General features: G+C 40.8%; 1 protein-coding gene across 5 annotated transcripts in view; it reads right to left on the reverse strand.

Annotated features, from left to right (window-relative positions):
- The window catches only part of mkln1 (muskelin 1, intracellular mediator containing kelch motifs), a 168021-nt gene that overhangs the window by 64392 nt on the left and 88203 nt on the right, over positions 1-15426 (reverse strand). For all 5 annotated transcript variants that reach the window (XM_068059463.1, XM_068059462.1, XM_068059460.1 and 2 more), the window contains 2 exons: positions 3324-3536; positions 2737-2958 (listed from right to left, as the gene is read on the reverse strand). In XM_068059463.1, the coding sequence (XP_067915564.1) occupies positions 2737-2958; positions 3324-3536 (435 nt within the window). The remainder of the gene's footprint in view (positions 1-2736; positions 2959-3323; positions 3537-15426) is intronic.

The raw sequence follows: 15426 nt of genomic DNA on the forward strand, positions 1-15426 counted from the left end.
TGCAGAAGAGTAGTCGAAACAAAGTGAAAATGCCAATTACCTTCTGCCACTTTCACACAAATTAAAAGATTTGCTGATGACAGAATATATTTTTATCACAGACCAGGAATTATTCATAAGCTATAGAAGTTATGTAACTTACAATCTAAAAACAAGATGCCCAAATTAAGAGGTCTTAAGAGAAGATACCACTGCAATCCACTACATCAAATGTATATATTTCTGTTGGTCACTTCAAACAAACAGCAAGTCTTCACAAATTTCTGACAACACATTTATTCATATGGCAGCTGGCCTCTGATCCATGCACAATAAAATGTCACTGCAAATCTAGTTTTCTACACTGACGGTCCCTGTTTACAGGGACATCACTGGAGAAGTCAAAATGTACGAATACCTGTGGCACTGCAATCCAACATGTTTTTAATTGCCCATAGCCTTCCTAGACTGACAACACCAAGAAGGATGCATCCAAAATAAAAGACAACTGACAGGTCACAAAAAGTTTCCAAAAGAACCATAAACAAGATAGTCAATCCTACATGAATGTTGGCCTGTGCAACAGAATAAAACTTTCATTGTTAGTGCCTCTGAGGCTAGTTTTAAATGGAATTGAAAAGTACTGCAATGTTGCATCTGAGAACTAATAGTAAGAAACCATGTGGAATTACTTGGAGCTTCCTACTTCAACTGTACTTTGGGGCATTCTTGAAATCTCAGGATGTCCAACAAACCACACCTTGTTTGAACCCCCTCAACTGGTCCCTTTTTGCAATTCTACATTGCCGTTGTAAATAAAGGGTTTTCTGCTCATCAAGTTCCCTTGACTCATAACAGCTTGGCTCAGTTAGTCACACTCTCATCTCTACAACATGTTGTAGGTTCGAGCCCCAAATCAATTTACTGCAATTCGAAGGGCGTAGCATCCTTCAAATGAGTTGCAAAAAATTAAGTGCCGTCTTCCTGTTCTAGTAGAAATCCAGAGAAGACTCTCCATGGGAATCTTGACTGCCCTTTGGCCTCCACTCTAATCCAGAACTGCTCTCCGGCCTCCATACCAAACACACATGGCTCTCCAAAGCTGGACTCGTTTCCAACATTAATGCAAATCTCAGACTATCAGATCTCATCTTCAATAATACCCTAGATTCTTTTCCTACTCCTTCAGAGCCTTCTCCAAGCTTCAAGCACCCTTTGCACTTTTTGTTAAAAATGTTCCCCACCCCACTCCAACCGCCACCCTGTCCCCCACAACTCCAAGGCACCTTCTTCACTGAATTCTCTTCCTTTCTATCTACCATCTTTGCACAGAAAGATTTCTCCTTAGTGACTTCACACTCCAGTTCCTATCTGAGGGCCATAGATAGGGTAGATAGGAAGAAACTTTTTTCCTTAGCAGAGATGTCAACAACCAGGCAGCATAGATTTAAGTTAAGTGGCAGGAGGTTTAGACGGGATTAGAGGAAAAACATTTTCACGCAGAGTGTGGTTGGAATCTGGAACACACTGCCTGAAGGGGTGGTAGAGGCAGGAACCCTCACAACATTCAAGTAGTATTTAGATGAGCACTTGAAACACCATAGCATACAAGGTTACAGGCCAAGTGCTGGAAAACAGGATTAGAATAGTCGGGTGCTCAATGGCCAGCATGGACATGATGAGACGAAGGGCCTGTTTCTGTGCTGTACAACTCAATGACTCTATGCTCCAGCTGAACTTGCCCTCCCTCCTCAATACCAATGTACCTGCCCCACTCACCTTCCTTAACCCAACTTGCCAGTGGTTCGCCCATCCACATACATGGTATTGCCTGGACAGTTATCACCTGCTGTTTTCAAACATCTGAGGACTCTATCAACAATACATTACTCCAATTACTTCTTCATCCCTCATCATGATCTTTTGCATCACCAAAACATCTCACTATAGCCTTCTATCTCTGGAAAATCTATCTCCCATATCGCTTGCACACCAACTTCTGCTGTCTCTCACCCATCACCCAAGATGACAACACTACTTTTGGCCTTCTCCTCCATGACTGCCTCCGCTACTTATTTGACAACAGGTCCTGAACTATGTCGCATCACCACTACTCCCTCCTTACAATTTCGAAATCTGATCTCATATCCAAAGGTAGTTGCAAGCATTGAGCTTGACCCTTCTGCTTCCACTATCTCTTTGTGAGAGATCTTGAATCAGGCAACTGCCTCACCCACAACACAAAGATCATACTGGTCATTGTCACCCACATCCTGTGTGACTCCAACCATGCATCACTGTCTCATATCCTCAACTTCTCCTTTGTCTTCAACATGACTGACCACTCCAGTTTTCTAGCACCTCTCTTAGAGCCTACCTCTGCAGCACTGCTCTCTCCTGCTCCATCTTTCCTGTTGACACTACATCACTTCAAATGGGTTTTTAAGAGCAATATTCTGCCTTCAGCATCACAGCACCAAAAACAGACAGATGGGCCATTCATCTTATTGCTGTTTGTGCGGTCTTGCTGCCAGCAAAACTGATGTTGTAATTATCTGCATAACAGTAATCTCTGTACTACAAAAGTAAATTCTGCCATTGCAAAGCATTAAGATATTTCAAGTGTTATAAAGCACTATTTAAATTCAGTCGTTTAAGTACTCAATGGAATATCGTTAAATACTTGGTGTCTCGTACTTAATTAAAATTAAGTAAAAAATCTGCATCACAGGCTTGAGGGGACATTAATATACTTACAGTATGAAAGAGCATGCAGTGCCCAATCCTAGACTGCACATCCTCTGGTCCAGCATTGCACGAGTCCTCTCGAAGTAGCTTCCAAGTGTTAGACAGACAATGGTAAGCAAAAAGTCCACTGAATTGTGGTTCATTAGCTCGAGTGTCATCAACATTTCCGTTGCAAGTTAATATCCTCCCACCAAACGTGTAAATCATGTGTTTTTCGGAATCCATGCACATCTAAGAAGAAATAATTTTTCTGGTACCAGATTTATTGGAATAAACATGGAATCAACTGTAGGTTAACTTTAATCCTGCCCATACAGAAGTTATTCCAGAAGATCAGATCAGTTTTAATCTTTGAAGGAGAGAAGAAAACGAAATGTGTCACATCCTTGATCAGGGATGAAGTGACATTAGTGGTCGCTATTAATAATCTCCATCTGGCCACTTTTAGATGAATAAACTGGAAAAATCTACATAAATCCTTAAAACAGCATATTTTCTGAATACCTAAATGAGGCTTCAATACTGTCAGACATCTACTATGAGCACAGGCTAACAAGTGTTTGTGAACTGAATTTCAAGACCCCATTGTATCATACCTGATGATCAAACACCAACTTAGGTCCACCATCAGTAGCCGTATCTTCACTTAACAATGTCCATTTATTAGTGTCTATGTCATAGCGATAGAAGTCACTCTTCAGAGACTTGCTATTCCTCACAGAAGAATCTAAATAACGGCCTAGCGTGTATATCTGTCGCCTTGTTGTGTCAATACACATCTTGTGGCAAGACCTAGCACTTGGGCCACTCTGGAAATAAAAGTGAAAGGGAAGAATGACAAGTTAAAGGCTGAGAACTATGAAAAGCTGTTTAAATAATACAAATTTGAACAACAGTATACAAGCCATCATGCATACTGGCTGAACGTGATGGTCCCAATATTTCAGCTAGTGGGTTGAATATTTATTCATAGCAGGCTGTACAAAACAAAATATGATTGCAAATGAACCCACTTCTTTCATGAATACGGACATCACAAAACACTGTTTGGAGTAAAATATGTCTGATGCCACCAACAGAAATGAATGCAACAGTTGTAATTACCTGATCCTTAATAACTCAATTCACAAAAAATAACCCTCAAAGACAAAATAACCTAGTGTCTTCAATCTTTTAAAAATGTATATTACTGTGTTAATATATACCAGGACAATACTGGTGTGACAACCGATGTCTGTGACCTCTTTTCCTCAAAGAAATGTTTTGAACATTTTTAAAAATTGTTTATACCTTGTCAGTTAGTTGCTAAATGCTTACCAGTATCCTTGTTTCAACTTGCAGTCCATTAGTAATGTTCAATTTCTTATAATAAAATGTGGTGGGGGTGGAGATGTGTGTGGAAGTCAGATGGCTTCCAAACAGTAACAGGACAGTTAGGAATACCAGTCAACATTTGAGACTGACAAATCTCAAGCACTCCTTGAAACGAAATGCAACTACCTTTGCTCCTTGCATCAAGGTTCTCAATCTCCATAGGTTTAGGATAAAGAATCTTATACTGGCAAAAATGTTCACAAAGTTGTTTTATACAACACAGGACCAGAAAACCACATATAGCATTAGTTATCTGCAACACCAGGACAACACTGTGGGTGCGTGCGCGAAGCAAGCAGTTCCCCCAGAAACTATCAAACCACACTGTACTATAATCTGTGAGGATGCAGTAAGATGCAAACCACGTTCATGTAAAAAAAAAACAAATGAATATTTCAGGATAAAGTCATGCTGTACAAATTCCAAAAACAGAGATTTTTGCATTAATTACATTAAGTGTTAGCTTAGCTAACACTTAGCTATCAGAAGGTTCTGATTTCAAGCCCCAATCAAGGACTTCACAACCTAGCCTGCACATCCTGCAAGGTAATGATGAAGTGCTGGATATCAGACACATGGCTATGAGGAAACCTCTGGCTGGAAGATGTAATGGGAAGACACTAGAGTGCTACAGTGGGAGGATGAAATCAATGGCTTTGAAATGCTTTTCACATCCAAACACTGTAAACTTATCAATTAACCCAAAAAGTACATCTTAACACTGCAACATCCTGCAATGCACAGTTTCAGGTATGCTTCACACTGAAGAAGTACGAATCTACTAAATTCAAGACAAACCTACAGCTCAGTGAACAATATGTGCCAAAAGCAAGGCACTGATCGTACTGACAGAATTAGTCGAATCTTAATTTTCTTTCATGAGATACTGGGATTTTGGAGATTCAGTGCTACAATTCCATTCATTTTTCTGTTAACACCGTGAATTAGTGTCCTTGGTCATGAATCTCTCTGCCTATTACGAAGGTAACTGCTTCATACTATACAGATAATGAAGTGGAGAAAAGCACCTGCTGACTCACCCACTCTCTTTCAATTAATCTGAATGTACACATTTCAAGTGTCTGCAACACCAAGTACTATGATTGAGATCACAACCCATTACAAATCAAATATTAAAACTGAAACTTCAAATAGTTCTCCACCTCAAGTTCAGATCCTCCAGCATCAATCAACTGGGAACTCACAACAAAGTGTAAATCCACCTCATGGTTCAAGTCAAAAATTTAGCAACTGCAAAATGAACTACAAAACTACTAATATCAGAGCAGTCATTTGAACAGGAGAAAGTGATATGCTCAGCTACAAAAAACAAAATGCTGCTTTATGCATGAAATACAGTCAAGGTTAAATGTGGACACAGCCAGTGGAATACAGGCAGCAGACTTTTAAATGAGCTAAAAGTTACAGAGGGTGGAAAATGGGAGGCGGGTCAGGAGAGCAATGGAATAGTTGAGTCTGGAGTTAAGAAAAACATGGATGAGGGTTTCAGCAGCAGATGGACTGATAGCAGGATAAATAATGTCTGGACCACCAACAGAACTCCCCAGCTTCTCTAAATAGGGCCAAAGGAACTTTTATATTTGACTCAAAGGGCAGAGGGAGCCTCGATTTAATGCCTTATCTCAAAGACAGCACCACCGAAAGTACAGCACTCCCTCAGTACGCCAGTGAAGTGCCAGTCTAGATTAGGAATCAAACAATATCTACATTGTGGATATGATGGTGCAATTCTGACTTTGTTGGCCATTTACCACCACCTATGAATCCTCGTGCAGCACTGCATGCTTAGCAAGTGGTGTTCCCAGAAATTATCAAGCCAGAGTACAGATTCAGAGAGGAACAACAAAGCTTGTGCAAAAGATATTAAATTAATCTAGACTAATTTCTGAAAATATTCACCATTTTACTCAAAAATACATATTTGCATCATTTATGCACTATTTGTTTTTCCAAGGAAAGCGATTAATTTCACTACATCAGAAGAGGCTGATAATAGCAAGCCCTACAGAGATAACTAGCAGTTAGGAATTATTTCCACACAGTATTCCTGGATCAAATTACCTTTAAAAACTGAACATGATAAAAAAAAGATGAATTCAAACTTTAACCAATTAGAAAAAAATAATCATTGTGCTTAATCTGAACTGAATAGGACATGAGGCTTCTACACATGCCCATGATCTGGTGTAACAATGTTGCACGTGACTTGTACAATGAGTTTGCATATAGAATTAGATTAACAACTGCAGGCGCAAGTCATATATCCTCTACTTATAATGACAAACTGCAAAAGCAATAGCTATATAGTACCAGTTGAAAATGTGTACTTCCACGCAGTACTGGCAGCAATTACGTTACTGGGTGTGGGGAGGAGGCTTTTCTGTAACACTGCAATGCTTTTAAACAAATCCTAATCAGACAGACCTGCAACCACATGTACAGTACAGCTCAATTTGCTCCCTAAACTTAACCAAATTTAAGTATCATTTGTGAAGGGCAAATAGTGTTTAACTAACTTGGAGTTTTTCTTTGATGAGTTAACAGTGAAGGTTGATGAGGGCATTGCTGTTGATTTGTTGTACATGAGCTTCAAAAAGCATCTGATAAAGTACCACACAATAGATGTGAGAAAGGTTACAGCTCATGGAATAAAGGGAACAGTACAAACATGGATACGAAATATACTGAGTGACAGAAAACCTAGCAGTTAACAGATGTTTTCCAGACTGGAGGAAGGTTTGTAGTGGAGCTGCCCAACGATTGTAGTCCTCGGGTGAAAGTGCTAAATTGGGGGAAGGCTAATTATAACAATATTAGGCAGGAATTGAAGAATTTAGATTGGGGGCGGCTGTTTGAGGGTCAATCAACATCTGACATGTGGGAGTCTTTCAAACATCAGCTGATTAGAATCCAGGACCAGCATGTTCCTGTGAGGAAGAAAGAAAAGTTTGGCAAGTTTCGGGAAGCTTGGATAACGCGGGATATTGTGAACCTAGTCAAAAAGAAAAAGGAAGCATTTGTAAGGGCTGGAAGGCCAGGAACAGATGAAGCACTTGAGGAATATAAAGACAGTAGGAAGGAACTTAAGCAAGGAGTCAAGAGGGCTAAAAGGGGTCATGAAAATTCATTGGCAAACAGGATTAAGGAGAATCCCAAGGCTTTTTATACATATATAAAGAGCAAGAGGGTAACCAGGGAAAGGGGTTGGCCCACTCAAGGAAAGAGATGGGAATCTATGTGTGGAGCCAGAGGAAATGGGCGAGGTGCTAAATGAGTACTTTGCATCAGTATTCACCAAAGAGAAGGACTTGGGGGATGATGAGCCTAGGGAAGGGAGTGTAGATAGTCTCAGTCATCTCTTATCAAAAAGGCAGGCATCAAGATCGGCGCAGGCTTGGACGGCCGAATGGCCTGTCCCTGTGCTGTACTGTTCTTTGTTCGGTTTTAAGGCCTTTGCTGTTCCTGATACATATTAATTACCTAGAGTTGGTGTAGAGGGAACAATTTAAAAATTTGTAGATGAAACTTGGAAACATTATGAATTGTGAGGAGGATATTGTAGAACTTCAAAAGGACATAGACAGGTTGGTGGATTGGGCTAACAAGTGGCAAAAGAAAGTTAATACAGAGAAGTGTGAAGTGATTCATTTTCGTGGGAAGAATGCGGAGAGACAAAATCAAATAAAAGTTTCAATTCTAAAGGGGTGTTCACAGTCGCTGGGACAAAATCCTGGAACTCCCTTCCTAACAACACTGTGGGTGTACCTACCTTCACATGTACTGCATCAGTTCAAGGCGGCAGCTCACCACCACTTTCTCAAGGATAATTAGGGATGGACAATAAATGCTGGCCTGGCCAGAGACACCCACATCCCATGAATGAATTTTTAAAAAAGAGCAGAGAGACCTGGGTGTATATGTGCAAAATTAATTGAAGGTTGCATGACAGGTTGAGAGAGCAGTTAATAGAACATGGAGCATCCTAAGCTTCATTAGTAGGGGCATAGAGTACAAAAGCAAGGAAGTTATGTTAAACTTGTATAGAATACTGGTTCGACCTGAAGTGGAGTATTGTGTCCAGTTTTGGGTGCCACACTTTAGTAAAGATGTGAAGGCATTGGAGAGAGTGCAGGAACGGTTCACGAGAATGGTTCCAGGATTGAAGAACTTCAGTTACGTGGATAGATTGGAGAAATTGGGACCGTTTGAAAAGAAGGTTGACAGCAGGTTGATAGATATTTTCAAAATCATGAGGGATCTGGACAGGGTATATAGGGAAAACTGATACTATTGGTGGAGGGATCGAGAACAAAAAGGGCACAGATTTAAGGTAATTGGTACAAGAAACAATAGCGATATGAGGGAAAACTTCTCCACGCAGCAAGTGTTTGGGATCTGGAATGCACTGCCTGACAGTGTGGTGGAGGCAGGTTCAATCGAGACATTCAAGAGCGAATTGGATTGTCATCTGAAAAGGAAGAATGTGCAGGGCTAGGGGAAGGAGGGCAGGGAGTGGCACTAAGTAAATTGCACTTTCAGAAAGCAGGCGCAGACACTTCTCCGCCATAACAATTCTGTGAAGTAAATGTCTGTAACTGTACTCCTCGGTGTTTTTCCAAGTTTCAAATTAACATTGCAATGTCACATCCGCACCACTGCACTTGACGGAAATTTCTGCACAACGCTTGGCTAAATTTACTCCCATTGGCCTTTCTAAGTAAGGGATCTTGTTGCAAAGGATATATTTCTACCTTTGGCACTCAGCATTAGCCACACACAGGTTAGGGGATAGCAGACAGCTGCAGAGTAAAACTTGTCTGGTCTCATTTCAATACCAATCTCTGAACTGTAGTGTGCCAGTGTCAATTTTTCCATTTCATGAACTAGCCATCCTTGTGGTGTTAGAGACAGTCAAGTTTAGTGCTCAGTTTTGTGAAGTTTCTGTTGTGTAACTACATGAAAGACTTACATTTATACAGTGCTTTTCAAGACCTCAAATCGTCCCAAACCACTTCACAGCCAATTAAGTACTTCTCAAGTAAAAGCAAAATACTGCAGATGCTGGAAATCCGAAATAAAACCAAAAAGTGCTGGAAATACTCAGCAGGTCTGGCAACATCTGTGGAGAGAGAAGCAAAGTTAACGTTTCAGGTCAGTGACCTTTCATCAGAACACTTTTCAAGTGCAGTCACTATTGTAATGTAGGAAAAGCAGCAACAAATTTGCACACTACAAACTCCTACAAACAGCAATATGACATTGGCCAGATAATCTGTCTTTAGTAATGTTGGTTGAGGGATCAATATTGGCCAGGACACTAGGAAGTGGATAGAAACTGCCCAAGCTAATTTCACAAACTCTAAGAGCACTGATGGAGAGAAACAGCTCACTGCTATCCAATCTGAAAGATAATTAAGTGCTTTACTTGCATTCAGCCCTTGCAACATTCCGTGCAAAAGAATCATGCAGGCCATTCGCTGTTAATGCTCTACAGAATCACAAAGACAGACCTGTACTTAGACACAATGAAACAAGGTCACTTGTGGCCAGCATGAGTGGTTTGAGTCATTGCTACGACAAGGTTATCATAACAAGCAGATAGATTATCTGCAAAAGACATGAAGGGGAGCAAAGAGAAGAAATAAATTAGTACAGTTTACGCAACGTTACCTGTGTTGCTTTCCAACCCATTGACAGGAAGAGTTTAATGATGGAAAGGAAGGGAAGGGGGATGAATGGAAGAAAGCTTCCAAATTATTATAAACAGAGCAGCTTTAGAATGATTTAGGTAAAGAGGAGTTTATGCTATATTAAAGCTATCTACTGGAGACCTAAAACCACAAAGTTAAACTGCAGATGGTTACAAACTAAATTTAACAAAGTAATTGCATTATATGTTGTACTCAACACAAGAAAACTCTACATGGGAATAATGCAAATTCACGCCCTCAGACAGAATAGTTTTGAAGAGACCATGAACAATTAAATAAGGACACCATGCTTGCTATACATCCTGTACTAGGAATTTCACACTCATCAGCTTGCAGATTATTTTTCAATAAAGGTGCAGTTATAGTCAGCTTCTAATACTCTTGTGCAATCATGGAATGGAAAAGCAGATTGGAAATAATGATAAAAATACAAGTCATGCAAACAAGTCCTTTTCCTGGCCAATAATTATCACTCAACCAACATCAATGAAACAGATTATCTGGTCACGATCTCGTTGCTGCTTGTGGAATTCTGCTGTGGCTGCCACGTTTCTTACATTACAGCGACTACACGTCAGAAATACTTCATTGGGTACAAAGTGCTTTGCGACATCCTAAAGACGTGAAACGCACTGTATTAATTCAAATTCTTTGATTAATCATATACCTAAGTTTTTAATTGTAATTTGTGTGAATGACTGAACAGAAACATTTTTGTCCAGCAATTTTTTGTTCGCCAACATCTGAAACATTGAGTTATTGGCAGATTTAGGCCGGATGGTGGTGCCCAAGCATTATAAACTTTACCAGTTAAACTGAGATGCTGCAGCTTCCCTGATGATTTTTGTAGGTAACGTTGTCAGTCATTGTGGCACTGAGCCAAACAGATCATCAATTCGGATTCAAACCCCAGTTTGCCAAATCAGTTGATCTATCAGTCATGCAACTGAGAACTGAGTTCAGCCCTAGCTAGTTTTGAGGGTGGAAGCGGGATTGCAAGGATAGAAATCAGTCAGACTTCCTGCCTTAACTGCACTTCCTATGAGAAAGTGTGCCTGTGGGCTTTAGGCCAAGGCAAGGTCGGGCATGCTCACCAGCCAGGCTCACGGAAGTATGGCCGAGTCCCGACATAAATAATGTGATGACCTCAGAGCGATTTGGGGGTGGTGAGGGAAGGGGAAGGAGGGGAAGGGGAAGGAGAGGAAGGGGAAGGAGAGGAAGGGGAAGGAGAGGAAGGGGAAAGAGAGGAAGGGGAAGCCGACTCCCCAATGGCTCCACCACTGGATTGGGCAAGATATCAGAGGGCTGCCAAAACCTACAGAACCAGAACCATAACCCACCAATCAAAAAGTCACCACCTTTAGGTTAGGAGGGTGAAAATTATGCCCAAGTTAGCAATGCTTCATAAATTTACTGGCTTCAGTAGTCACCACCATTGATTGACATCAATTTATTTGTGAATGGTGCCAAGAAACACTGGAAATGAAGTGTTCCTCTATCCATCCATGTTGTGCAAGATGAGGCAGGATTTCAAATTGGCAAGCTAACTGTCCTCCCTGAAGTTCATGATCAAAGCAACTTAAGCATTTTTGTACACTAAAAACTAGCACTGCAGGGACAGAAGGTAGCCAAGCTTTTGAAATAATTATCCTACAATCCAAAATACAGCAATGGCTTTCACGCTTCAACTTGAAAGAATAGTTTTTTTTATTTTCACAAAATCCACTCCAACAATACTTCAATAGGGAGTTACACAACTACAGAGGTATTCAGAATAATCCTTCAGATCCTTGGTTTAAGTTACTCAGGTTGTTATTTTATTTTTTTTTTAATTTATTTATTTATACAGCACTGAAACAGGCCCTTCGGCCCACCGAGTCTGTGCCGACCAACAACCACCCATTTATACTAACCCTACAGTAATCCCATATTCCCTATCACCTCCCTACACTAGGGGCAATGTACAACAGCCAATTTACCAATCACCTGCAAGTCTTTTGGATGTGGGAGGAAACCGGAGCACCCGGCGAAAACCCACGCAGACACAGGGAGAACTTGCAAACTCCGCACAGGCAGTACCCAGAATCGAACCTGGGTCCCTGGAGCTGTGAGGCTGCGGTGCTAACCACTGCGCCACTGTGCCGCCCATTGTGTTGAATTGCCCGAGATATGCAGGAGTGTGAACACTGCTATTATATTAAAAATGGTTTTAAAAGTTCAAAAAAAATCAGCTCATTTACCAAGGCTAAGATTAGATTAGATTAGAGATACAGCACTGAAACAGGCCCTTCGGCCCACCGAGTCTGTGCCGAACATCAACCACCCATTTATACTAATCCTACACTAATCCCATATTCCTACCAAACATCCCCACCTGTCCCTATATTTCCCTACCACCTACCTATATTAGTGACAATTTATAATGGCCAATTTACCTATCAGCCTGCAAGTCTTTTGGCTTGTGGGAGGAAACCGGAGCACCTGGAGAAAACCCACGCAGACACAGGGAGAACTTGCAAACTCCACACAGGCAGTACCCGGAATCGAACCCGGGTCCCTGGAGCTGTGAGGCTGCGGTGCGAACCACTGTGCCACTGTGCCGCCCTAAGCTAAAGCATTCACCCTCAAATGCCACCTACTCAGTCCCAAATCTGAAAAAAATTATGCATTTAACTTATAAATATGCACAACCAAGCTCCTGAACAAGTCTCCTTCCAATTAGTGAGCAAGTTCCTTTCATAATCGTTTATATCTAAAAGAGTTCTATTGAGCATACATACCGGAAAAGATCCAGATACAATCTCTGCTTCATATCTGATCTCAGTCAAGTTCGAATACCATAAAATTTCTGTGTTTCTGGCTTTGAGAAAGGTGTGGCACGGGGTGTGAGCCAAGAGTTTAGCCAGGAACCCTGATGCTAATGCTAAATATTGACCTGCGTCAGAAAAGGCATGTAACGTGGATGCAAAAATTGTGTTCATCTGTGGTGCCCTGCATTGTCGAATACTCTACCACGATTCACTGTCTGGGATCTCATGAATTGAAAATGGCTGGCTGGACAAGATTCTAAAGGACTATGCCCCTACTAAATTCAACTGGTATGGGCCAAACCTCTATCTTCATAAATAAAACAGTTGCTGCGAAACTCGACAAATTTATATATTTTTAAATTAACATAACTGTGCTCCATGATAGAATACCAAATGAGTTAGACATGCCCTACCTTGTGGGAATACTATGAGGCCTATTTGCAGCTATTGCAAAGACAAATTTGCTATTCTCTTTCCTTCTCTCTCCCCTGGAGCCTTGAGTTTCATTTTCAGAAGCGAATGTAGCATCTCTATGATCCAACTGACAAGTAAAGAACAATGAAAGAGCTTGCATTTATGTAGCGCCTTTCATGACCTCAGGCTGCCTCAAAGCACTTTACATGAATCAAGTACTTTTCTGAAATGTAGTCACTGTCATAATGTAGGAAACACTGTACTAATTTGCACACAGCAAAATCCCACAAACTGTGATAATGACCAGATAATCCATTTTAGTGATGCTGAATGAGGGCTAAGAATTGGCCAGGACACCAGGGAGAACTTCACTGCGGTGCAATGTCTCAACTGAAAGATAACCCCTCACTTCTATTAACTTCAAAGCTTTTCTAGTCCCCCCATTTTGGTGGATGCAGGTGATCCTCAAGCACATGGTGCAGGTTGGTCTTTCAGATCTACACCTTTGATCGGAACGCTATTTTGATAAATCATTAGTAACCAAGGTACTGGAACTGTCTTTGCCGTTTAGGGTGTGGCAAATTTGAATGCCTGGTATTTTATATGTTTAGTTCCTACATTTGCAATCTTGTCTTTTATGTCAGAATCTTTCCCATGCATGTTAATCAACCATATATGGCTATCAAAACATTTTGTCCTTGAAAATTACTTTTCAATGCCCCACTAAGACAATTTTTGTACATCACCCAGACATACTCCAGTCTTTCAAGCTTTTCAATAGCCTGCTTTGGCTGAACTTGCACCCATTAACTCCTCTGACAAAAGTTAATCTTCCTCACGGTTGATTTTTACCCATAGTTCTTGTCTTCATGTTGACTCTTATCTCCCAGTTACCAGTTCAGACAAAGGATCTGTCCCTGCTGTGCATTTCCACCATTTTCTGTTTTTATTTCAAATATCCAGCATTTGCCGTTTCATTTTTCACTATTAGAAATGAGTCTCACACTCCTATTAGGTTCCAGCTTGTCTGGATTGGTAACACTTTACTCTGATTCAGAAGGTTGAGGATTGAAACTGCACATGCAGATTGCAGCACATCATCTATGCTGTCAGTTCAGTGCACTGCTGAGGCAGTACTGCATGGTCTCAAATTCAGCCCATTTATAGAAGTCTGAAAGATTCCATGACACTATTCAAAGAGAAGCAGCAAGTTCTCCCAGTCACCTGGCGAACATAGCTTCTTCAACCAGTAACACAAACTTACCTGATCTTTCAACTAATTTGCTATTTGCGAGCCTTGCTGAATTCAAGTTGGCTGCCATGCTTGTCTACACAATATAGACGACCTTTCAAAGGCAATTCATTGGTTGCTAAATGCTTTGGGATTACTGAGGGCATAAGGCGCTGTATAAATGCCAGTTCCTTCCTTATCCCTTCATCTATTTTGGCAAGCATAAACAAAAATTGCACTTTACAACTAAGGGCTTAAATAAGGGCTTCTGAAACTATTTGGTTCAGAATAGTTTTCTATCACTGGCAAAGTTACATGAATGATCTCATATGTTGCACAATGGACGCATGCACATAGAGCAGAGGCAGGATTCAGATTTATCGTGAGAACTGCTGAAGGAATTCTTGAAAGAGCAGATGCTTAACTTTTTCGGTTAAGGTTGCTACTTTAAGACCAAATGAACAAAGTCAGAAGGGGCTCAGTTTCTCCTTTTGAATATTTGCCAACATTTTGATAGTAGCAGTCAAGGTAGGAAGATATGACTATGTCGGAGAGTGGCCTGTCAACTATTAGCATTTGGCAGGAATGGCACTCAACAAATCTACTTGACACTGCTAGGCGCAGTGAAAATTAGGCAATGAACTTGATTTGCAATTTTAAAAGTGCTATTTTTTCCACAACCATAAATGCCACACAATTATAGTTTGCATCAGTGCTTACAGATGCAAAATATTCATATAGGCACAGATTACAGCTGTGGAAAAAGGGTAATTTTTCTCATTCTGAAGAGAGTGAGAGCGCACATGAGTTATTAGCCAATCTAGTCTCCAGACCAGCTGAACATGATGTGGGCAACAATGCCAAAATTAACTCAAATATTCTGACGATGGTGGCCATCATTCCCTCTGTGCCAAATTGACACAGACAGCTCAGTACAGTACCTCCCAGCATACCCCAACTGCAGCACTCCACACTGTACTCAATAGCTTGCCGCATCATCCACCCACTCCTATACTCCGTTTCTGCAATGTAGAATTTATTAAGCTGGGGAAATGTTTTAAAAATGCATCTTAGAAGAAAATCTATTGCACAAGCCTGGAGGTTCATCTGCAGCTCATCCAGCAGTGACTCCCCTTTG

Source organism: Heterodontus francisci, chromosome 27 (assembly GCF_036365525.1).
Source record: "Heterodontus francisci isolate sHetFra1 chromosome 27, sHetFra1.hap1, whole genome shotgun sequence".
In the NCBI taxonomy this organism is placed as follows: domain Eukaryota; kingdom Metazoa; phylum Chordata; class Chondrichthyes; order Heterodontiformes; family Heterodontidae; genus Heterodontus; species Heterodontus francisci.